The 24,301-nt window shown below is 37.5% G+C and overlaps 1 protein-coding gene across 5 annotated transcripts in view; it reads left to right on the forward strand.

Annotated features, from left to right (window-relative positions):
- NLN (neurolysin) overlaps positions 1-24,301 on the forward strand; it is a 99,563-nt gene that overhangs the window by 33,110 nt on the left and 42,152 nt on the right. For 2 of the 5 annotated variants that reach the window (XM_029217221.1, XM_029217222.1), the window contains exons 2-6: positions 4,568-4,827; positions 8,579-8,727; positions 17,304-17,411; positions 19,950-20,052; positions 20,666-20,826. In XM_029217221.1, coding sequence (XP_029073054.1) covers positions 4,568-4,827; positions 8,579-8,727; positions 17,304-17,411; positions 19,950-20,052; positions 20,666-20,826 — 781 coding nt within the window. Of the gene's footprint in view, positions 1-4,567; positions 4,828-8,578; positions 8,728-17,303; positions 17,412-19,949; positions 20,053-20,665; positions 20,827-24,301 lie in introns of those variants that run through there. The other 3 variants (XM_029217223.1, XM_029217224.1, XM_029217225.1) reach the window with 3 other exon arrangements.

Here is a 24,301-nt window from a genome sequence, read left to right on the forward strand (position 1 = left end):
GAAGAAGTAAAACTGTCACTGTTTGCAGATGACATGATACTGTACATAGAAAAATTTAAGGATGCCACTAGAAAACTGCTAGAGCTAACCAATGAAGTTGGTAAGGTTGCAGAATACAAAATTAACGAACAGAAATCTCTTGCATTCCTATACACTAAAAACAAAAGATCAGAAAGAGAAATTAAGGAAACAATCCCATTTACCATTTCAATAAAAAGAATAAAATACCTAAGGAGGAATAAATAAAATACCTTAGGTAGGAATAATACCTAAGGAGGCAAAAGACCTGTACTCAGAAAACTATAAAACACTGAGAAAGAAATCAAAGATGACAAACAGATGGAGAGATATGCCATGTTCCTGTATGGAAGAATCAATATTGTGAAAATGACTATACTACCCAAAGCAATCTACAGGTTCAGTGCAATCCCTATCAAATTACCAATGGCATTTTTCACAGAATTAAAACAAAAAATTTTACAATTGTATGGAAACACAAAATACCCCTAATAGCGAAAACAATCTTGAGAAAGAAAAATGGAGCTGGAGGAATCAGGCTCCTGGACTTCAGACTATACTACAAAGCTACAGTAATCAAGGCAGTAGGGTACTGGTACAAAAACAGAAATATAGATCCATGGTATAGGATAGAAAACCCAGAGATAAACCCATGCACCTATGGTCACCTTATCTATAACAAAGGAGGCAAGAACATACAATGGAGAAAAGAAAGCCTCTTCAATAAGTGCTGCTGGGAAAACTGGACAACTACATGTAAAAGAATGAAATTGGAGCACTCCCTAACACCATACACAAAAATAAACTCAGAATGGATTCAAGACCTAAATGTAAAACTCTTAGAGGAAAACATGGGAATAACATTCTTTGACATAAATCTCAGCAAGATCTTTTATGAACCACCTCCTAGAGTAATGAAAATAAAAACAAAAATAAGCAAATGGGACCTAATGACTTTTGCACAGCAAAGGAAACTATGAACAAGACAAAAAGAGAACCCTCAGAATGGGAGAAAATATTTGCAAACTAATCAACGGACAAAGGATTAATCTCCGAAATATACAAACAGCTCATGCAGCTCAATACCAAAAAACAACCCAAACAAAAAATGGGCAGAAGACCTAAATAGACATTTCATGAAAGAAGACATACAGATGGCCAAGAGGCACATGAAAAGCTGCTCAACATCACTAATTATTAGAGAAATGCAGATCAAAACTACACCTCACACTGGTCAGAATGGCCTTCATCAAAAAATCTACAAAAAATAAATGCTGCAGAGGGTGTGGAGAAAAGGGAACCCTCTTGCATTGTTGGTGGGAATGTAAATTGATACAGTCACTGTGGAGAACAGTATGGAGGTTCCTTAAAAAACTAAAAATAGAACTACCATATGACTCAGCAATCCCACTACTGGCCATACATCCTGAGAAAATCATAATTCAAAAGGACACATGTACCCAATGTTCATTGCAGCACTATTTACAATAGCCAGGACATGGAAGCAACCTAAATGTCCATCAACAGATGAGTGGATAAAGATGTGGTACATATATATAATGGAATATTACTTAGCCATAAAAAGGAGTGAAATTGGGTCATTCGTAGAGATGTGGATGGACCTACATCCACATCTCTGTGAATGTAGGGATGAGTTTGTCTTACAGAGTGAAATGTCAGAAAAACAAATATTGTATATTAATGCATATATGTGGAATCTAGAAAAATGCTACAGATGGATGAACCTATTTGCAGGGCAGGAGTAGAAACACAGACATAGAGAACAGACATGTGGACACGGGGGGAAGAGTAGGGTTGGATGAATTGGGAGATTAGGTTTGACATAAATACACTACCATGTGTAAAATAGATAGCTAGTGGAAACCTGCTGTATAGCACAGGGAGCTCAGCTCAGTGATCTGTGATGACGTAGATGGGTGGGATGGGGGTGGGGAGGGAGGTTCAAGAGGGAGGGGATACAGGTATACATATAGCTGATTCATTTCATTGTACAGCAGAAACTAACACAACATTGTAAAGCAATTATACTCCAATAAAAAATTGATATAAAATAAAATAATTAAAAGGAAATGAGTATAGTAAGCATAAACAGGTTTTGGAGCAATTGAACTTGACTCTTGGTGAGTATATAACTCAACTGGTTGAAGGAGAAATGTGGAAATACATTGGAAAATAATCTGCCAGCCTTGAGTGTAACCATCAACCAGTATGTTTCACATAGACAGTATCAGTTATTGTAGAGAGACAGTTAAAGGGGGTCAGTATTCTGGCTTCTCCTATGTTAAAAATGCACCCTTGTATGTCTCAGCCCCTTATACTGCGTTAGCTCTCCTTGTTTTCACAGCCAGCTCTATGGAGAGTTGCTGAGGTGCACTCTCTCCGGTTCTTTACCATCTCCATAGCCCTCGATCATAGTAATCTGACTTGCACTTCTGCCACCCCCCAACACTGCTCTTGCCAGTCATCAATGACGTTCCTGTTGCTGAATTCAACAGAGACTCTTGTGTCTTTCTTGAGATTTGTACAACATTTCATACTGTTATTCACTCCCTTTTTTTTTTGGTTGCATCAGGTCTTAGTTGCAGCACACGGGCTCTGTGTAGTGCCACGTGGGCTTAGTTGCCCCACGGCATCTGGGATCTTAGTTTCCCAACCGGGGATTGAACCGGCGTCCCCTGCATTGCAAGACCGATTCTTAACCACTGGACCACCAGGGAAGTCTCCTCCAATTACATTTACTAGTAATGAATTCCACTTATGTGTGCTACAGCCGCTTCAGACTTGGCACGTCCAAAACTGAATTTCCCTTTGTCCCACCAGAGAGCCTCCTCCTTCATCTGAGTCCCCTGTTTTAGCGACAGAGCCTCTGTCCATCCCTCCAATTCCAAGACAGAAGCCTGGACGTCATCCTTGAGTATCTCACCTCCTCCCGACATCCATTCAATACCAACTCATATTGATTCTTCTTAGTGAATATCTACTAAATCACTCCAATTCCCCCTATTTCCTAGTTAGGTATACCATAATATTATGCCCCAGTTACCATTATAGCTTCTCTCTGGGAATGATGTCTCTTTCCTAAACATTTCAACTCACTATAATTTGAGCGATTTCTTTAAAATGCATGTCTTTTCTCATCTCTCACCTGATTAAAACCCTTCAGTGGCTCTTTCACTGCCTTCAGAGTAGGTTTGAACTCAAATGATTCCCAAGGCTCTTCATTCTCTAGTCCCTACTTAACTTTTTCAGATTTTTCTTTCCTTACAACCTTTTATCTTTGGATAATTTCTGCACATTGTTCAGATCTTGGCTTGCTCACTGTTCCTTATAGAAAATCTTTCTGGAAAAGCTCCTTCTGTGCTCTTTCAGAGTTCTCCCTGTTGGCACTCATCTCAATGCAGTACAATTACCCATTTATCAATTAGTCTTCTCCATGATATAAATAGCAGGGTCCCAATCAATTTGCCTTTTTATCCTTCGTGCCTGTCACAATGACCAGACACAGTGCATGTTCATAAATATCTGTTGAACAAATGACATTAAACAAGTCACTTAGCCTCTCTGAGTCTCAACTGCATCATCTGTTAAAAGGGAATATTGTCCTGCCTATGGTTGTTTTGGGGTCTTGTAAGATAATAGGAATTAAGTTTAGTATTGTGGTTAAGAGAGTGGGTTCTGGATCTGTAGTACCTGGTTTTTAATCCTAGTTCCCACCATGTAGCCAGCTGTGTGCCTTGGGCAAGTTACTTATCTGTGTTTTAGTTACTTTGGCTAAATGGAAACAACCACAGTATCTGTCTCATAGTATTGTTGTACGGACTGAGTTAATAAATGGAAAGTAATTAATACAGTGCCTAAACACAATAAATGTTAGCTATTAATTATAATATTTTTATTTATAAGTTCTAGAATTATATATTATAAATATATATACACACATATGGCATCAGTTTTTAGTTTCAGTGTTTTAAGTGGGTAAACGGTTGGTATCATTCCTTTATCTTTTAGGATAATACCATAGCTATACCAGATTTTATTTTTTAAGTCTTAAATTCAAATTGCCATAGTTGATTTACATGAAATTTTGGTAAAACATTTTTTAAATTGTTGTTCAATATAGAAAGAATTTTGAAAATGTTTCCTTGCTGAATATCAAAATATTGATTCTACATACATAGTAGGTGGATATTAGCACAGGAAAAATGTTTAAGTAAGAAAGATTACTGGTTTAATTTATAAAGGACAATTATTATGTCTTTGACACCTAACTTTATTTCTCTATATGATTTAATTACATAAGCAATTCAGTGTTTGGAAAGTCCAAATTCCATTAACTCTGTAACTATTCAAGAAAACAAGAAAGTAAAGAGCCTTTAGTTTTGTGCATATGTATTCACCTGAAAGAAATTTGCTCAATTTTAGTAAAAAGTTCTTTTTACTTTAAAATTTAATTAGATAATACACATTTGTGTGTTGACTTTGGACCAACAAAATGCCTAATTTTTATCTTTTTTCTGATTCTTCGTAGAATTGGTGGTTCCAGGATTTTATTCAGAATGACTTTAGGAAAAGAAGTGATGTCTCCTCTTCAGGCAATGTCTTCCTATACTGCAGCTGGCAGAAATGTTTTAAGATGGGATCTTTCACCAGAGCAAATTAAAACAAGAACTGAGGAGCTCATTGCACAGACCAAACAGGTGTACGATAATATTGCAATGCTTGACATTGAGGAAGTAACTTACGCGAACTGTTTGCAGGCACTGGCAGATGTAGAAGTGAAGTATATAGGTGGGTAGGATGCAAAAGCACATCAATATTTCATTTTGTGGGCATCATAACCCATTTTATGCTTCCTGTCTTGGCAATTCATTTTCCAATTTTACAAGATATTGATTTTTACATAATGATTTGTAATTGCTTAAATGATTCATAATTGCTTAGAATTATTTATATTACCTGAGTTAAAAAATTTTATTATGTGGCAGAGGTGCTGTAAAATGTACAGTCTCATTACAACTGCTTTCTGGAGAGCAATATATATCAAAACTTTTGAGAAGTTCATACCCTAGCCCCGTAATTAATTCCACATCTAGGCATAATCTAAAGAAATAATCAGATATAGGAAAAATCATGTATAAACTTATGTATAAACAGGTACTCTATCATAGCAAAAGCTTGGAAACAACCCCTAAGTGTCAACAAGTAGAATAGCTAAATAAATTATGGTACATTCACCCTCTGTAACATTATGTAGCCATTAAAATCATGTTTAGGAGACGTATTTAATAACATTAAAAGGACAGAGAAAGAAAACAAATTTTAATAATGGCCAATATTTTTCGTACTAGGTTTATACTTTCTGTGATTTGTAGATCACTTTTGGTTAAACATGAATTCTTTAAAGTTATTATAAAAATGAACACATTAAATTTAGTTTCTGTATCATTAATATTTCAGTAGGGATATAATGGGTACATTTTTATACATTTGTATTTCTTTTTAAGATATTGTCCATCTGTCCCACCTGTCTAAATGCTAATATATGGATTAAAACAGTGATCACAAAGATAAATGATCCAAAGGAGACTTTCAGAACAATTGATAATGGAGCTAAGATAAATTTGATATTTTAAGTGATCTTTCTCAAAGAACAGTGTGTTATTTGGAAGCAACCATTCATTGTTTTTTCAGGTTTATAGTTGATTTTTCATTTACTCTTCATGCTTTTCTCTATTTTCCATATTTCCTACACTTAAACTATATTATTTTAATAATATAAGTATTAAACCCTTTGAGTTGTAAGGAATGAAGATTCATGCCAGTTTTCTCAAAGAATTGGATATATTTTGTAGGATAATTATGGCTAAACAACCTTGGCTGTGTAGCCAGGCATCATAAGAGCATAGGCTCTCTGTAGAACTGAATTATCATAAGCATTTGTATGGATTCTGGAATTTGGAAGGTTGTCCAAAATCCTGCACAGCCCTAGTGACCTAGTCATCTCTTTTTCCCCACCAAGAGTTCCCTACCCTATGTCCCACCATAATAGGGACTTGGCTACTTTCTCTTCCCTCTGCATTTCTGTTTCAGTTTCTGCCTCTTAATACCAACTGCTTCACTCTCATTAATAGCCACTAAATCTTGCTACAAGCCTTGAGCTTAAACTCTTCAGTAAAAAAAGTCTGGTTGGTCTTATAGTTAAAGTCAAAGGAATGGAGGCGGTCCCCATTCAGCAGAGCTTTCCCAGCAGGCAATTTCGTGTGCATCTCCCACCCTGTATGTGGTTTGTCCTTGGTTCGCATACTCACTTCTTCAGTCACTTATGACTAAGACGGTGTGCCAGCCTAGTAGCTTATGCATTTAGCAAATGTAAAAATAGGTGGGGAAAAAAATCTTTAAAACAGAATTATCTTAAATTCTGTTTTTTCTTCCAGTCATACATCTTTTAAATATACCTTTAGTTTTGTGATATTTTTTCTTCCTCTCCTGTAAATTTATCTTTATGGGTTAATCATAAAAATGTTTGAGTTTCGGATTAGAGTTTTAAAGACTAACTTTCTCTTATCTGTGTATGTTCTCAGCCTCCTGCAGTAGCTGTTAAAACCCCATTTGTCCAGTGTCAGGTACCGGGCATCAACATTGTTTATAGTTTGGCAGTGAGAACATAAGTCTGGTTCCAGGTCTTTGTGGCAAAGTAAGGAAGGAAATGGTTTTCAATATTATTGTTTGTTTAAGAATATGTTTCCAGTTTTAGACTCCTGCATTTTGTTCTGCTCATTTAAGTTCTTGAGCAATTTTGATTCCTTCTTAATATCTTTTTGAGCTAATTTTTAAAAGTAAACAGAAACTGTGACTATCTAGTTAACTCACTTAAACAAGTGCTGTATGTATTAAATGTTAAATCTTACATTCTTTTCTTTCTTTAATCAAGGGACAAAAATGATATATTAAATCTAAAATAATAATTATCTAATTTGATTTTTTTAAAACACTATGAATTTATTGATTTGTGGCAATTTTTTTACAGCTTTCTTTGTGACAATGTTTTAAGAGGACTGATATGCATAAGGTAGCTTGTTTAACTGGACAATTCCGTGGTATATAACGGATAGCTTTACTGTCTACCATATATCACATGTGTAAATGTTACCTATTTATAATACCTTCAAAGTGCTAAAGATAGTAAAATTAAAATGTATTCATTGTCACAGCATAACCACAACTATGGTTATAAACCATACTGATTTTTTTTTTTTTTTGCTGTGGTATGGATTATTTCACTGACATCAGATTTTTGCCTAATTAAAGTCAAAATGCAAATGTTTGAAAAACCCAACAACCAACTTTGATATGTGAAAATAAGAGCAGATGACATTACTACCATCATTTAACAAGAATAGCCCCAGTATTCAGCTGCTTACTGAATATGTCCACTGAGATTTCTGAGAATTCTGAAATTGTATGCAGCTTTTTATATTTGTATGAATGTTTGCATTTGGGGGAGGGTCCATGACTTGGATTAGATTTTCTAAGGAGTCTGTCATAAAAGTTAAGAACTTCTTTTCTAAACAAGCCCCATCCCACTAAATAGGCCTGCTTGTTTCTTAAACATCCTGTTTGTTTGCCAGTCCCCATGCTTTCAGTCTCTACTTCTCCAGTCCCCAACTGAGCTCTTCCTCTCACCCCGCCCATCCTCTAAGATCCAGCCTTCTCCACAAGGCATGGCATAATGCCCCAGCCCTCGGTATTGCAGACTTTGAATTTCTGTCCCATTCATTTGACAGCTAAGCTGCTCTGTCCTGTATTGTTATCTTTTCATGTATTGTTCCCTACCCCCGACTTCCAGACTATAAAATGCCTCACTATAAGAACTATCAATACATCTTTTCTTTTCTTTTCTTTATTTTTGGCCACACCACTCAGCATTCAGGATCTTAGTTGCCTGACCAGGGATCGAACCCGTACCCCCGGCCATAGAGGCACAGAGTCTCAACCACTGGACCGCCAGGGAAGTCCCCAAGAACTACATCTTTTAAATTGGGAGATTGGGATTTACATATACACCCTACTATATATAAAATAGATAACTAATAAGAGCCTACTGTATAGCACAGGGAACGCTACTCAATACTCTGTAATGGCCTATATGGGAAAAGAATCTAAAAAAGAGTGGATATATGTACATGGGTAACTGATTCACTTTGCTGTACACCTGAAACTAACACAACATTGTAAATCAACTATACTCCAATAAAAACTTTTTTAAAAAGGACTACATCTTTTTTTTTCTACATTCCCAGTGAATAAATTGCACACTAAACATCCTTTGGTAAGTACTCAGTGTACACCCCTATTGTTCCTAACAATGCCCCAGGAATAGCCAAGTCCTGTGTTAGATGCTGTTTCTTGATAGCCCTAGGAGCCTTTATGGAAAGTATGTAATGAAAAACTTATATTCGGATAATCATTCATCTAGGTACAAGGTATTTTGCTTACTACTGACTTAATGAGTCCTTATGGTTTTTTCCTCTGTTAACAGTGGAACGAACCATGCTAGACTTTCCCCAGCACGTCTCCTCTGACAAAGAAGTACGAGCAGCAAGTACAGAAGCAGACAAAAGACTTTCTCGTTTTGATATCGAGATGAGCATGAGAGAAGATATCTTTCTGAGAATTGTTCATTTAAAGGTAAATGATCTTATAATTCCCTTTAAAAGGAAAAAAAAAACTGACAATAAATAAGTAAAAACCTTTGACCAATGATAAAAAGTATTTGAATGTTCCTAGATTTTCTTTCTAATTATTATGATAGTGGGCACAACATAGTGTTTTATCACTTAGGTTTATGTTAAGTTACTAATTACATTCACTTAAAATTTTTAAGACCAAGTATTAAAAGAGTGTACATCCATAAATCTTTTTAGCCATCATGAACTTAATGGTTTGATGTAAAAACCTCTTTGAATTTTCAAAATTTTGCAAGGTTTATATTAGATCAGATCAACTAGAAGCAAATGGAGTTGAGTTATCTGTAAATATCATGTGGTTTTGGCCATAATAATGATGACATACTGTTGATGCTGCATGCCAGAGACATTCCTATCTGTCATCCTTACATTTTTCAGGACTCACAGAAATTATGGATTAAGAAGGCTCTAAGTGAGTCTGCCTTGAGTATTTCGGGTCTTTTCATCAACGATGTTGGTTTGCTTCCTAGCATTTTCATCATGTCTTTGCTTTGAATTTTTATTTTCATGGAACTCAGCAATTTGTTTGGAAAACAACCAGTGTTTTACAATCCTAGGCATTTTTGTTTAATTTTGCACGTTGTATATGCAAAATCTCAAAATTTGTGTTCTTTTTAGCAAGTTATGACAGGAATTGAAATAAAAAGCAGTTTTATTTCAAATGTTTTATTTGTAACTCACTGTAGAATATGTAATCCAGAATTTATTTAGACATGTAAGACGTACATGCTGCCTATTTTCTAATGTCAGACAAACATTTTTCACCCTTAATTTATGTTCATCTATGATGGTTCATAATTGTTCATCTTTGGCACTGTAAAAATAACAAATTAAAATAGCTATGACTATTTTTTGCTAGTTAAATTGTTCTCTTTTCAACTTTTAGCTTCACTTGTTATTCTGTACAATTCAAATCATGGCCCTTACAGTCTCCTATTTTTATTTCATCCCAAAACAATCTAATTTCTTTTCTATCTGGATATTATATATGTACTATAGAGCTTTTCCCCCACATTTCTAATTTCCTTTGATTAATTCTTTTTTCATCCTGACTTCTAAGTTCTCATTTGGGATTTTCTAGCCTCAAAAAGGTATTGCAATCTTAATGTTATTGAGTCTAATGTTTTTGTTACGTTTCCACTGTTTCTGAGCCTTACAAATGTTATCAAGATATGGGAGGTTTGTTGCTTTAGATTTCTTTGTTAAACTTTTAAATATTGTATGTATTGGCCTCTGATCCCACTAAATTTGGGAACAAATTGCTACCTGCGTAGTAGACGAGACAGCAGCCTAGTACACTGTAAGTGACCTCATAAACACCAGTGCATGTATCAGATTTGTTCATTTACTTGAGCTGGTTCACTTCAGTGTTTTATTATATTAATTTATAATAGTTTCAGATTCAGTTCCATAATTTTTCCTCTTTCCACAGGAGTTTATTCTCATACATGTGGATTATTGTGTGAACAATTTCAGGGGCATTTAGAATGTTAAGGCTACATCAGAATAATTTTAAAAATAACTATTGTGTTTGTTTATGAATTGGAGCTTATTTGGTGAACTTAAGTACCTTCCTTGACAAATAGTTACATTTTTTAGTCAGTATTTTTTAAAATCTAGAACTATCAGAATCAGTTTTCTGCTAGAGTTGGCCACTTTAATAGATGGTAAATCTCATCCCATTCATACCTAAAGGACAAAGTTAGATATATCTAAATCTTGTATTTAATTTTTCCTGTAACACTGTAAATAAAATAGGACTACCATGATATAATACATGAAGCCTTCCTTAGGCTGGGTAATAGGATTTTAAATTTGTGTAGAGTCATCAATTTCAGGCATGCTCTCCTAAAATGAGGGTGCTCTGAATAATATGGAGGTCTCAGGATACCACCAATGTAGGCAATAATCAAATGTATTATCTTAATTAGATATAAAATGTTATTTTAGCTCTTATGTTATTTTTCACTTAATATTGATGAATAGAAATGTGAAATTACTTTTGCCACAGTTCTTTATGGCAAAATCTGTGCTCAGTAAACATCCTATTTATCTGTTGATGTACAATATGTAACTCGAAAGCTTAGTGGCTGAACATAGCAACAATCATTTTATGTTCTCTCATAGTTTCTGTGGATCAGGAATTCAGGAAGGTATTAGTTGGGCAACTCTGGGGTCTTGCATGTGGTTTCAGGCAGTGGTGGCTGGAGCTGGAGCATGTAGAGGCTAACCAGTTATCTCTGTCTTCATGTCCCCCTAGGGCACCTCCATGTAGTGTCTTTATGTAGGCTAATTTGGACTTCCTCACAGCATGACAGCGTCAGGGTGGTAGGACTTCTTTCATGGAGACAGAGGGCTTCAACACGGATGTTACAATAAACTACACAGAAGCTGCATTGCATTTTATGACCTGTCTCAGAAGTCATGTAGCATCACTTCTGCAATACCATACTGATGGACTAGTCGCTACGATCTACCCGGATTCAAGGGCCACCACATCACAGTCTAGGAAGTATCATCTGATTTGCAGTCATGTTTCAAAACCTTTAAAATAAGCAATTTGTTGACTAAATGGATAGATGAAATCGTAGTAGAGCCTGAGACTAACCAGTGTGCTGTAGTCTTCCTACCTCCTTCCCAAGTGTGGCTAGTAATACTACTTTACATTTGTATAGCAATATAGTTATCTAAGTTAACTTTTATACCAATCTTGTGAAGTATCCCTTTTTATTAGTAGAGAAACTGAGGCTCAGAAATGGTAACTTTCCAGGAGCCATAGAAGTGGCTGGTAAATGCTTGCCAGAAATCATGTAAACTTTACACTAAAACCCTCAAGGGAGGGACGTGTCACATTTGATTCTATTTTGCATCTCTGGCAGAGTGCCTGGTACAAAGTACAATAAACACTTAATAAATGTTCTTCAAACTAGAGTGAGAAACAGTGACAGATCCAAAAAATAGGCCTTCAGTAATTGATGCAAGGACATGGGTTATCCATGTGGGGTAAAAAATACTGGATTGCTCTTCACAACTAAATGAAAAACAATCCCTAATGGATTAAAGTCTTAAAAAGTTAAACTTTAAAGCTTCTGGAAGTTTATATAGAAATATACCTTTATGATATCTGATCAGGGAAGTATTTCTTAAGACACCAAAAGTGCTAACTATAAAATATAAGGCTGATAAACATGACTACATTAAAATAAAGAACTTTAATTAATAAAGTGAAAAGACACTAATACAAAAAAAAAAAATACTAAAAAAAAAAAGAAATTTACAAAATATGAAACTAGGGCTTCCCTGGTGGCACAGTGGTTGAGAGTCCGCCTGCTGATGCAGGGGACACGGGTTCGTGCCCCGGTCCGGGAAGATCCCACATGCCGCGGAGCAGCTGGGCCCGTGAGCCATGGCCACTGAGCCTGCGTGTCCGGAGCCTGTGCTCCACAACGGAAGAGGTCACAACAGTGAGAGGCCCGCGTACTGAAAAAAAAACAACAACAAATAAATGAAACTAGCAAAGCATTAGTACCTAGGATTTATAAAAAGCTACTGTAATCAGTAAAAAAGACAAACATCCCAATAGAGAAATGGGCAGATGACATGAAAGGTATTTCAGATGAAACACAAATGGCAGTTAAACATATGAAAAGATGTTTAACCTCATCAAGTCAGGGAAGTTCAAATAAAGACTGCAATAAGATACCATTTTTCACTCACCAGATTGGCAAAAATGAACAAGTCTGGCAATGCCAAGTATCTGTGTGGATGTGAATCAATGGGAATATTTGTGCACTGCTAGTAAAGGTGTAAAATTATTTTTTAAATAATAGTAATAACTAATTCGGAGAAAAATCTAATATTATGAAGTTGGATCTTACATTCTCCGTAACTTAGCATACCCTCCCCACCCCCACCTCAGCATTTACCTAGAAATAGGTTTGCATTTGTTCACAGGTGATGTGGGACATGTATTCGTAACAACATTATGTATCATAGCAAGACACTGAAACAACTCAGATTTCCACCAACAGGAAAATGGAGCAATAAATTGTAGTAGATTTACAATGGGATGTTTTATAGCAGTAAAGGAAATAAACTACAGCAACATGCAACAGCATGGCTGAATCTTAGGAACAACGAAAGAAAAAAGAAATTGCAGAACACTGCATACAACATGATATCATTTAAAAATAAAAGGTTTGTACTAAAAAAAATAAAAATAATAAAAAGGCCAAAAAGGAGCAAAACGAAACAATGTATACGTAAGTGGTAATACTGGAAGAAAATGTGTAACACAAAATTCAAGAGAGTGGTTACCTGTTACATAGATAAAGGCAATAGTGTTTTAATATTGTATTTCATAAGTTTAAGGGTGGATTTAATTTGTTTTCAAAACATATATATGTAGTTATAGTCATTTGTAGATTTCAAATATTACAAAAACATATAACATTTAATGTATCCTTAATTCTAAAATTAATTCTGAATTTTCTAGAAGAAAAAAAAAGTGAAAAACAAGGATGTCCTCATCCCTTTAGCTAAAACATGTCCAGGTATCAAAAGCCAGCAGTATGGACTCAAGTCTTGGTGTTTCCCTGTGCTGACAAAGGCTTCTCGATCATTGGCTAAAAAGCCTGCAAAGATCAAAAAAGCCACATTGGTGAGAAAAAAATGTACAATGTCTCCATGTTGAAACAATCAGGCCTGTAATATTTTATTCCAGTGGCCTACTGAGTAGTAAGTACAGAAAAGGGATTCTTTAGTGAAATTGAGTGAATTATACAAGCTAAATTGAGAACTACAATTACCTATTGTAAGATTATTTATATTTTTTTCAGAGCTGTGGAACTTGGTCTTTGCCAGTTCATCTTAGCCAATTAGTAATTTAAACAGAAAGTTTTAATGTTACAGTGTAAATGAATAGGTCACAGGATTAAGTATAGATGCTTTTAAACATGTGATCTACCAGCTGTGGAAGAATCAGTGCCTTAAAACCACAGTTTAAAAAAAGAGACAAAACAAAACTTTTTTTTGAAGAGGAAAAGCTCTGTCCAAAATTCAACATAGCAGTGGTAATTCCCTCTACTTACCATGCCTTCTTGATTTTGAAATGCGTTAAGTCTAGTCATCGGTCATAATACTACTGAACCTTGTACCTTTGTCAGGCTCTTAAAAGCCAAGGGATCCTATATAAAGCATCAACTACCTTGCCTTAGTTTCCCCGTTAGCCAGTTGTCCCTCTTTTGTGCTTCTCAAGTACAATACTTACTCTCTTTTCACTCACTACATGATGTTAACATTATTTGCTGATATATCTTTTTTTCCCTTCATGTGACTTAAAGAGCCTCAAGGATATTCATCTTTGTTTTCCTAGTGCCTGACGTAAATTGGAGCTCAGTAAATGGTTGTTGAATGGAACAGAACTAGTCTCAGTTAAAATGTGTCTTCATGCAGTGCGGTACCCCTCTCTGTGTCCTCACTCTGCCTGTGGCCCACTCAAAAAGCAGAGACTCATGATAGGGTATTGAGTTAGGAGTCAGCAAGAGGCCTTTCTGCAGCCCTCCTGTCCAGAGTGCAAGCAGCTGCCTAAGAACATCCTCTTCACAGTAGTAGGATAGAAACCTGATAGCAAAAAAAAAAAAAGAAAGAAAGAAACCTGACAGCAAATGTGATTGAAAAAACAAAACAAAACGAAAAAAAGGGAAAGACACTGCAAATATAAAAGAATTTATTTCTATCCCCATTTTTACCACTAAACAGCTGTGTGATATTGGAGAAATCATTTAACCTCAGTTTTCTTGTCTGTGAAATTAGTATATAAACATACATGTAAGAACGTGTGTGTGTACGCACTCACACTTTTATATAAAAGTCCTTAGTTACAGGAGGAAGAGGGGGAAAACTAAATCTTGTCATCACAGAGTTTAAAATAAGATCCCCTGCTGTCAGATTATATAAATTTGAAAATTACTTCGGAGAACTTTAGCTCCCTACTCCCCCAAAGAGGCATGAGACCTGGTTCAGATTCAAGGGGATTAAATTCTTTTTCAGGAAGGAAGATGCAACTGTGGCAGAGCAGTGTAGAAGTGTTGGCTGATTCCCTTTTAGAAAATCCTTGGGCAGTAATTCTGACCTTGCCTGGAGATTATAAGGGAGAATGTTATTATCAGCTTTGGCACAGGAATGTGCTTTAGAAGCACATTTTAGACATGCTTTACTCCTGCCGGAGCCCTCCGGAGATTTCCCAAGACCTCAGAGTCTGACTGGCAAAGGGTGTCTGGATATAACTGAATCAGATTTTTGCTAAGTGTCATTTTTGTGGTAAGTCGAATATTTCAGTACAGGTAATTTGTTCATGGTTAATTAGACCTAATTCAGAGCTGAGTTTTCTCAGAACATCCTTCTACCTGTTTACACTTGGATTACCTATTTGGGGAGATAGGTAGTTTTACCTAATTTAGACCAAGAGTTTTGAGTTTACTGTGCCGAGTACACTTTCAGGCTTTCTGAAGTAGCAGCCCTGCTACTCCCAGATATGGCAAGTCCAGGCCCACTGAGTATGAGAGCCCATCCTGATCAAGCATTGGAGTAGAGTAAGAATTCTGCTTACATCAGCTGGTGAGGCTCATGATGAGCCTCTGTCCTAAGCTCAGGGCCACATGTGACCAGGTGAATGCCAGGAACCCAAAAACCCATGCTGCTGTCCAGCTGTGTGCCTTGCTTCTGCCTTGGCCCACTGCCCAGGTGGGAAGGTCCCCTGCTCTGGACCTCAACCTGATCACTTGGGTCCTCACAGTGTACCCAACCCTTGCCGGGCACTGCTCACCAGTGATTTTTTTTTCTTCTCTTCCACTGCATATAGCTACTGCCTAGATTCTCCCCAATCTTACAACCTGGAGTATCACCCTGTCTAGGGACTCCTGTTGCCATGCCCCATATCTCAGAACAGACTTCCTGGTGCTGTTAAAGCCAGCCTCAGTCAACCCACGTTAATCACATCCATATGAACACAGTGATTTGAACTGCTGGCCATCTCTGAGGGAATCAGCCCACAGCCCAGCTATCTCCCTAGCCATTCTGGGTTTCTTGCCATTACAGGCACCTGCTGCCGGGATCCCAGTATGTGCCAATACCAGCTAGGGAGGGTTCCCACTCCACTCATGCCAGCATGCTCAGAAATTCTCCAAGGGCACAGAAGGGGTTATTATGGAAGAAGGGGTTAGTATGGAAAAAGGGGTCTAACAGTTCTCTGCCCCCACTGAGGATAAACTCAGAGGAAACTGTGAGTAATGTATGCATAACAAGTGCTTTAGTACTATGACAAAATTATTTATTGGCAGGTAAAGCGAGATACAGATTGTTGTATTAAGTAGGACCCTCAGTTAAAATACAACTCTGTTTACCTGCTGCAACAAAATATAAAAAATGACAGACCTATTGCAGCAAGAGCCTTTTACCAGCAGTCTAAAATGCAGACTCTAAAGCTAAGCACAGTCTTTTTAAAGATCTGATTAGGTGGGAAAATATAAAGCTTGGGGTGAACAGCCCAAGTCTTTCACGGAGAGAGCGCAACCAGAGTAGGTCTCTGAGGCTGAGAGGGCTCTAAGGCTCTAGAGACAGAAGTCCCTCGTTGGCGCTCAACCACACTGAATCCTTTGCACTTGTTGAATCTGTCTGGAGCCCCGTTCCTCCCAGGGACCACAAACTAACCAGCCACCCAGATGTGCCATGTATATTCTGCCATGTGTTTTGAAGATACTTGGAAAAATCTGGTATGTTTACTACCTTGCTGTGGCCGGGGGAATTTTCCACTCTCCTTTAGGGCCCTCTGTCCTTTTGAGTGAGTGTTGTTTGCGTTGCTGCATGTAGGTTCACATGTACTGTCCAGCTCTCCTCCTCTTTGTGCAGTGCTAACTCATTTTCCCCAAATACTTGTCCATATGCAGCTTGATGTGGTCCCTTGATCTCTCTTACCAAATGACAGTAAGGCATTTTTGAAGTGTTGTAAGCCTTTTGCTGGGGTTCTATCCAGCTGTCCTTGTTTAGTATGTTGGCAAAAGAGTCCTCTCCATTTTTGTAGAATTTGCCCATTATTTCTATTTTTGCCTCTCAAGTGGAACCAGGTTAGCAAACGATAGAAAATTAAATCCAGATGATTTGTGATAAGAAATATGTTTTGTGAAAAGGACTACTCAGTTATAAAGAATGTTTTATGAGATTATGCAAATGTTCCCTATTATCACATTTTCAAGTGGTACAGGCACGCTTGATTCTGATGCAAGGCAAGGAAATTCTGGTTAGCTTTTTATTTATTTAATTTTTCAGTTTTAAATAAGCAGAAGCTCACTAAAGCATAAAAGAACATAGGTTTTCAAAAAGACCTGCCTCATATCCACCTATGTACTTCATAGCCCACCAGAGATGATGAATAAATTTTGCTGTGGCCTCATAGTTTATAATTTACCCATGCACTGTTGTAACAGAAATCAAAGAGGTTGTCACATTCTTTAATTTCAGGAAACGTGTGATCTGGGAAAGATAAAGCCTGAAGCCAGACGATACTTGGAAAAATCAGTGAAAATGGGGAAAAGGAATGGGCTCCATCTTCCAGAACAAGTACAAAATGTGAGTTTGTTTCCTTTTCTTATTAGAAAACAAAAGAATAAATAAAACAAAATACAACAAAAAACAGGAAATAGGGAAACACGTGTTTGTAATATGGGCTATAACCCATAATACAAATCAGTTTACAATGTATTTAGTAGTCAACGATTTTAAATTCCACAACTCCTATTAACCTCATGATGACTGACAAACAACTGATAACTTAATTGTTCTTTAATCCTGTCAAGGTTTTATTTGTTTCATGTGTGCCAGGCTTATTTTCCCTGCTGTAGTGCTAGTTCAGATCTTAATAGTTGATTTGTATTCTTACCCCCTTGTTCGTAAAGAGATAGGGCACTGGTAATAAAATCCCTATGATGGAGAGTTTTCAAACCAGCATTTTGGAATGGAATACCCTGTGAGTAATATATGCTCCTTAAAGGCGGAGAGAGTAGCTTTTCAGACTTTCTCCTTTGTCTAATACCATTCAGATCTTTCAGTTTCAGAAGTAAACTCAGCTGCAGAATTAACTCATTCTTCTGGACAGGATATATAACCCATGATTTATTTCCAGGTTATTCTTCTTGCCAGTAGAACTGGAAACAAGTTGGAAAGAAATTCAAACCGAGTGATGTAAGCATGGTAGATACATGTGAAAGCACCACTGAGATATGGGCACCTTTCCTCCACCAAAATGCCCTTCAGACACCTTGTATCTTCTTCATCCTAGTTACAGGAGAAGTGTGACTGATCTCGCTTTGCCTTCATGAACATTATATTAGTCAACCCTGTTGAAACAGTCCAAACAATAGAAGAATTTTATTTGCTTGTATAAGCGGAAGATCCAGAGGTAGTTGGGGTTCAGGAGTTAGTTTGAGTCAGATGCTCAGTGGTGTCATTGGCCACCTGATTTTTCTGTTTCTCTACTCTGTCTCCTTCAGTGTTAGTTATCCAAAGGCTGGCTTCCTTTTATTACTAAAATGGCTGCAAATATACAAACCCCACCATCCAGAAGGACATAGAGAAGCCTCCATTAGACCTCCCCTCATATCTTAATGGCCCAGATGGGATCACATGCCTAATCCTGAATCCTTCTTTAGTCAGGGGAATGCCAGGCCTGGGTTCCCTGAACCAGTCACTGCTGCAGTGAGGATGGGATTACCTGATTGGTGTAGAGGTCACACCCTGGACTACAGATAGGATCCAGTCCCACCTAAACTGCATAGCTGCTGTAGAGTTGGGGAGAAGTGGAAGGGAGCTGGGGACACGACCAGAGTGTCCAAAAATGACACTGCACAGTATGTGTTAAGTCTCAAATTTATTGTGTATACAAATTACCTGGAGGGCTTGTTAAAGCTCTGATTATACAGGGCCCCACCTCTGAGAGTTTGTTTCAGCAGGTTTGGTATGGGTCTCAAAATTGGCATTTCTGGACTTGGGTGGTGCAGTGGTTAAGAATCAGCCTGCCAATGCAGGGGACACGGGTTCGAGCCCTGGTCCAGGAAGACCCCACATGTTGCGGAGCATCTAAGCCCGTGCGCCACAACTTCTGAGCCTGTGCTCTGGAGCCCGCGTGCCACAACTACTGAGCCCGTGTGCCACAACTACTGAAGCCCACATGCCTAGAGCCCGTGCTCCACAACAGAAGAAGCCACCGCAATGAGAAGCCAGCACCCTGCAATGAAGAGTAGCCCCCGCTCGCTGCAACTAGAGAAAGCCCGCACACAGCAACAAAGACCCAACGCAGCCAAAAATAAATAAATAAATTTATTATTATTTTTTTTTAAAAAAAGAGGGCATTTCTAACAAGTTCCCAGGTGATGTTGATGCTTCTAGTCAGAAGCACACTTTGAGAAAGTGTGTGGTTTATGTAAGTTTTTTTAGAAGAGTGGGACAGGTTAATAAATTATCTCATGTGTTTTCTTGTGGTGTTCTTTCTGTTGCTTCCTTTGATCTCCCAACTAATACTTTTTTTTTTTCCCAACTAATACTTTTTTTTTCCTACCTAGTACTTTTTATGTAAATGTTAGGGCCCATAAATTGCTTTTATTTGCAAACGCTCTATAAAACTAAGACATATCTTGTTTTCCAAAGGAACAATAGAAGTAATTGCTCAGTTCTTATCTCTTGGCTTACTTCAGTACCTAATACTGATTTACTAAATTAAAATTTAGAATTTGGAAAGATTAGAAGTGTTAATTATTAACAGGCTACTAGATTCATTTATTCACTCAGCAAGCTACTTATTGTGTATGTGCTATATGCCAGACTTTGCTTTGACTATACCTCCTCAATGTATTTAGTTCTTACAAATTTATGCCTAATTTCTAACACATCACCAGGATTGCTTTTTTGTACATATTACATACAAATACTCATGGACACAATGTAGAAGATTGCAGAAAACTATGGTATCAAGCGCATCTCTAAGAAAGTACTTCCTGGGAGTTGGGTACAGAACCCAGTCTTCATATAAAAGTGAAACTTACTTGACTGATGGCAATAAAAATGAAAATTTCATTTTATTGTTAAGGTCCTGTATTTGTATCTTTGTTTCAGGAAATTAAAGCAATGAAGAAAAGAATGAGTGAGCTATGTATTGACTTTAACAAAAACCTCAATGAGGATGATACCTTCCTTGAATTTTCCAAGGCTGAACTTGGTAAAGTTTTGTTGTTTTTTAGATTAAATCTGTAATTTAGGCAAATAATGTCACCTCACAGTTTGCCAAATCAAAGTTAGAAGAATTCTTTTTAAAATGTACCTTCTACAGAACCCACCACCCCTTCTACAAAAAAACACAACCAAACCACATCTAGATTTTAGGCTATAAGAATGTATACTGTTTCTAGAGACAGTCCAGAAGAAATTTCATAATCTTTCTTGGTAACTCACGCTAGCATTTAACAGCCTTCAGTGCTTTGAATTTTTTTTTGCCTCGCAATGTCCTCTACATTGTAACTTAAACTAGTCTTTCCTTATTCTGTGATGGATTTTTCTTGGCTTAATTTTGCCTGTTCTTCATCAAAATGCCATCTATACAAGTGCACTGAAGCCTATTCATATTTTGAATTACCGTCTCCCAGGCCACCTGTCCTCTAACTGCCACCCCCATTACAATAACGTCAAAGCGATATTATAAGGATTGTCATTATTTTACTTGAATTTCAGTTACTTCACAAAATTCCTAGAGCTTCTTAAAGGCACCATGCCAATGCTAAATAAACCAATAATGAGTGGAAAAATTGAAGTATGAGAAAATGATTTTTTTGCAGGTGCTCTTCCTGATGATTTCATTGACAGTTTGGAAAAGACAGATGATGACAAGTATAAAATTACCTTAAAATATCCACACTATTTTCCTGTCATGAAGAAATGTTGTATCCCTGAAACCAGAAGGAAGATGGAAATGGCTTTTAATACGAGATGCAAAGAGGTACTATAAATGTTTGTCTTTCTTTTGTTTTTATGGAAAATTTTAAGAAAAATGTTTGCTTTGTTTACCAATGTTGAATCAGAGGTTGATTCCTCTGTGTGAATTTCTATTTGTGTGAAGGTTATGCCTCCTAAATCCTCAGACTTACAAGACACCTTTTTCCTTGTTCATTGGCAACCTGCTTGGTATGGCCACAGGCTAAGCTGTTCTAATACAAATAGAATGGATTAAAGAAACTAAAAGTTGTATTCTTCTTCCAAGTCAACAGTCCAGGGCTGGCGGGATACCTCTCTCTCCTCAACAAGTGACTTCTAAGGCAGTTGTCACCATTTTCCAGCCTGTTGGGAAGAGGGAAAATAAAACACAGAGCAAGCATCTTTAAGAAGAAGACCTGGAAGTGACATCCATCAACTCTATTCACATCCCATTGACCCAAATTCCATCATATAACTGTATCTAGCTGCAGGGGACACTGGGAAATATAGTCTTCAGTTGATAGCCATTTGCTCAGCTGAGGGCATTCTATTACTAAAAGGAAAACAAGGAAGAATTAGAAATGAATTCTAAGAGTCAACTAGCCAGCTTCACCACAGTCTGCCTCTCTGGCTATCCTAGTAATCTTGAGCACCCTTTTTTTCCCCACATAGAACCCATTCACCATATGTCAGATCCCAACCAGTTATTGCCTTTAGCTCAAAGACTAGGATCTGTGAGTGGCACACGGTCCTCCCCAGTTACACCTTCTCGTGATCTGGCCGCATGTGAAAGGTTAGAAAGCTTGTCTGGCCCGCTCACCTCCAACACGTACCCAGTGGTAGAATAGGAACAGAAAACCACACTAAAGACTCCCATTTGGAAAAGGAAAGAATGGGAAACAAAGCAAGCCCATACCAATTTTCAGAAACAATCTGGCAGGAATTGTGAAGATTCCGAGCTCTTGTGAAGTTCCTGGGATAGCCCGTTGGACTTACTTGGGTCTCCTTTCTAGCAGGAATTCCTTTAGCAATTGTATGCCATGGCCCCTGGTTTTGCCTGCAGGGAATTCTTTCTTGTCCGTTACCCTCCATGACCATATATCCTGGGCAGCTGCTGGTATAGATTCCTGCTGATGCCAGTTTTGAAGCCTGAGGGTTGCTTTTGTAGGTCAGGCTTAATGATATCTTTGGTAATAAAATTCCCTCAGAAACTTAATCGCTTTCTTATCTGTTTGCTTCCAATGAGATTCATGTTAAAATAACAACACCCAAATACCGCTTTTCGTCATAGTCCTCAAATCCACCATATCTTTTCTTATATACGGGCTCCTGTATGGTGTCCATCCTGCTGTTCTTCAGTTTAATGGGGTCTGCTTCAGGGCCCCCCGCAACAGTAGACTTGAGGAAGAAGGCAGCACCCTCACACTAATCTTCACAGTTCAGTAACTCTGAGTGGCAGTCTTCTCTCCTGGTCTCTGGAGAACAGAGCAATTACCTTTTCCAGTCACCTGAAGCCCCACATCAGGGGCCACAGGCAGAAGCTCTCTTAGCAGAACTCTTTTCCCTCCATCTTTGCAAACTGACCAGTCCTCACTTGAGCTGTCTCTCATGTAATCTTTGCAAAAGCAACAAATACCAACAAACAGACACCAACATTATTAGTTTTCCCAAACAATTACCCTAGAGCTAAGACTCAGTAGGTGACTGGCCTGCCTTCCAAGTTATGGCGAGCAACAATTTTAACAAATGTTATCCATGATATCATGAGGATTACCAGCTTCCCGCTTGACAGCATCTGTGTCCTCACCTTCCATTCCTGTACATTTTTCATTTTGGTTATAGCAGCACCCTATTCCTACTATTAGTCTCTGTGGGTATTAGGCTTCAGGTTAAATAAAATGTGCAAGGTCAACCAAAAGCACAGTGACTCAAATAAGCTAAAAGTTATTTTTCTACAGAAAGGATTAGTGGATACCAGGGGCTGGGAGACTGAGGAATTATTGCTTAATGGTTACCAAGTTTCTGTTCAGGGTGTTAGAAAAGTCTTGGAAACAGTGGTAATGGTTGCACAATAGTGTAAATTATAATTGGTGCCATTGAATTGTACACTTAAAAATGGGCTAAAATGGTATATTTTGTGTTAGGTATGTTTTACTACACTTTTTTTTAAGGTTTATTTCTCTTGCGACTAACAGTACAGAGGTGAGGGGTCCAGAGCTGGAAGACAGCTCTGCTGTCCTTAGTATGTGGCTTCCAAGGTCGTTGTTCTCATCTTCAGTTCACAGCTAGCAAGACAAGCATCTATAAAGAGATGACCTAGGAATTTCACTTATCACCTCATTCGTATTCCATTGTCCCATTGTGTATCACATGGCCACAGCTAGCTTTAAGAAAGGCTGGGAAAGGTAGTCAGGAGACTGTGTCCAGCAAAAACTCGGAGAATTCTGTTACTGAAAGGAAGAATGGGGGAATTGATATTAGGAAAAAATAGGCAGTCTAGGGAGAAGGTCTAGGGAAGCTGAAGAAGGGGGCCAAGACTAGTTTGAAAGACTCAAACTACTTAACTTTAGAACTTGGAGAATTGTATTATGTGTTTCTCATATCCATGTTTCCATTCTCGCTTTAAAATAATAATAACATAATTATATGGTGTTTGCTCTTGTGCCAGGCGTTTTTCTATGCATTTTACTTACATTCTCACTTAATCTGCATGATCACCCTATGATGTAGCTACTTTTATTATCTACATCTTGCAGATGAGAAAACTGAGGCTTAGGAAGATTAAGGGACTTGCCAATAGTTAGACAACTAGTACATGGTGGAGCCAAATTTTGAACCCTGGTAGTCTGACCTCGGAGTGTGATCTTCCTTAGAAGCATGTCTATAAATAATTGGATGATTTAATCGTAGTTTTTCTTTGACCTCAACGTTTATTTAGTTCCTCTAGGAGATTATTTTTTCCTTTATTGTTAAGAAAACAATAAAGCAATATCATTTGCATTTTAACACAAATAAAATATATAAAATGTGTGTAATAATTTGAGCAAAATCCCTAAAACATTTTTAAGCATAGAGTTCTGTGGCGTTAAGTGTATTCACATTGTTGTGCAGCCATCGCCACCATACATCTCCAGAGCTTTTTCATCTTTCCCAGCTGAAACTCTGTACCCATTAAACACTAACTCCCCATTCCCCCAGCCCCAGCCCCTGGCATACATCATTCTACTCTCTGTCTCTGTAAATTTTACTAATCTAAGAACCTCATGTAAGTAGAATCCATATAGTAGTTGTCCTTTTGTGACTGGCTTATTTCACGTAGCATAATGTCTTCTAGGTTTATCCATAATTTCACATGTGTCAAAATTTCTTTCCCTTTTAAGGCTGAATAATATTCCATTGCATGTATATATCACATCTTCTTTATCCATTCATCCATTGATGGACATTTAGGTTGCTTCTACCATTTAGCTATTATGAATAATGCTGCAGTGAACATGGGT

This window comes from Monodon monoceros, unplaced genomic scaffold (genome assembly GCF_005190385.1).
Source record: "Monodon monoceros isolate NGI ecotype Baffin Bay Population unplaced genomic scaffold, NGI_Narwhal_1 Super_Scaffold_12, whole genome shotgun sequence".
Classification (NCBI taxonomy): Eukaryota; Metazoa; Chordata; class Mammalia; order Artiodactyla; family Monodontidae; genus Monodon; species Monodon monoceros.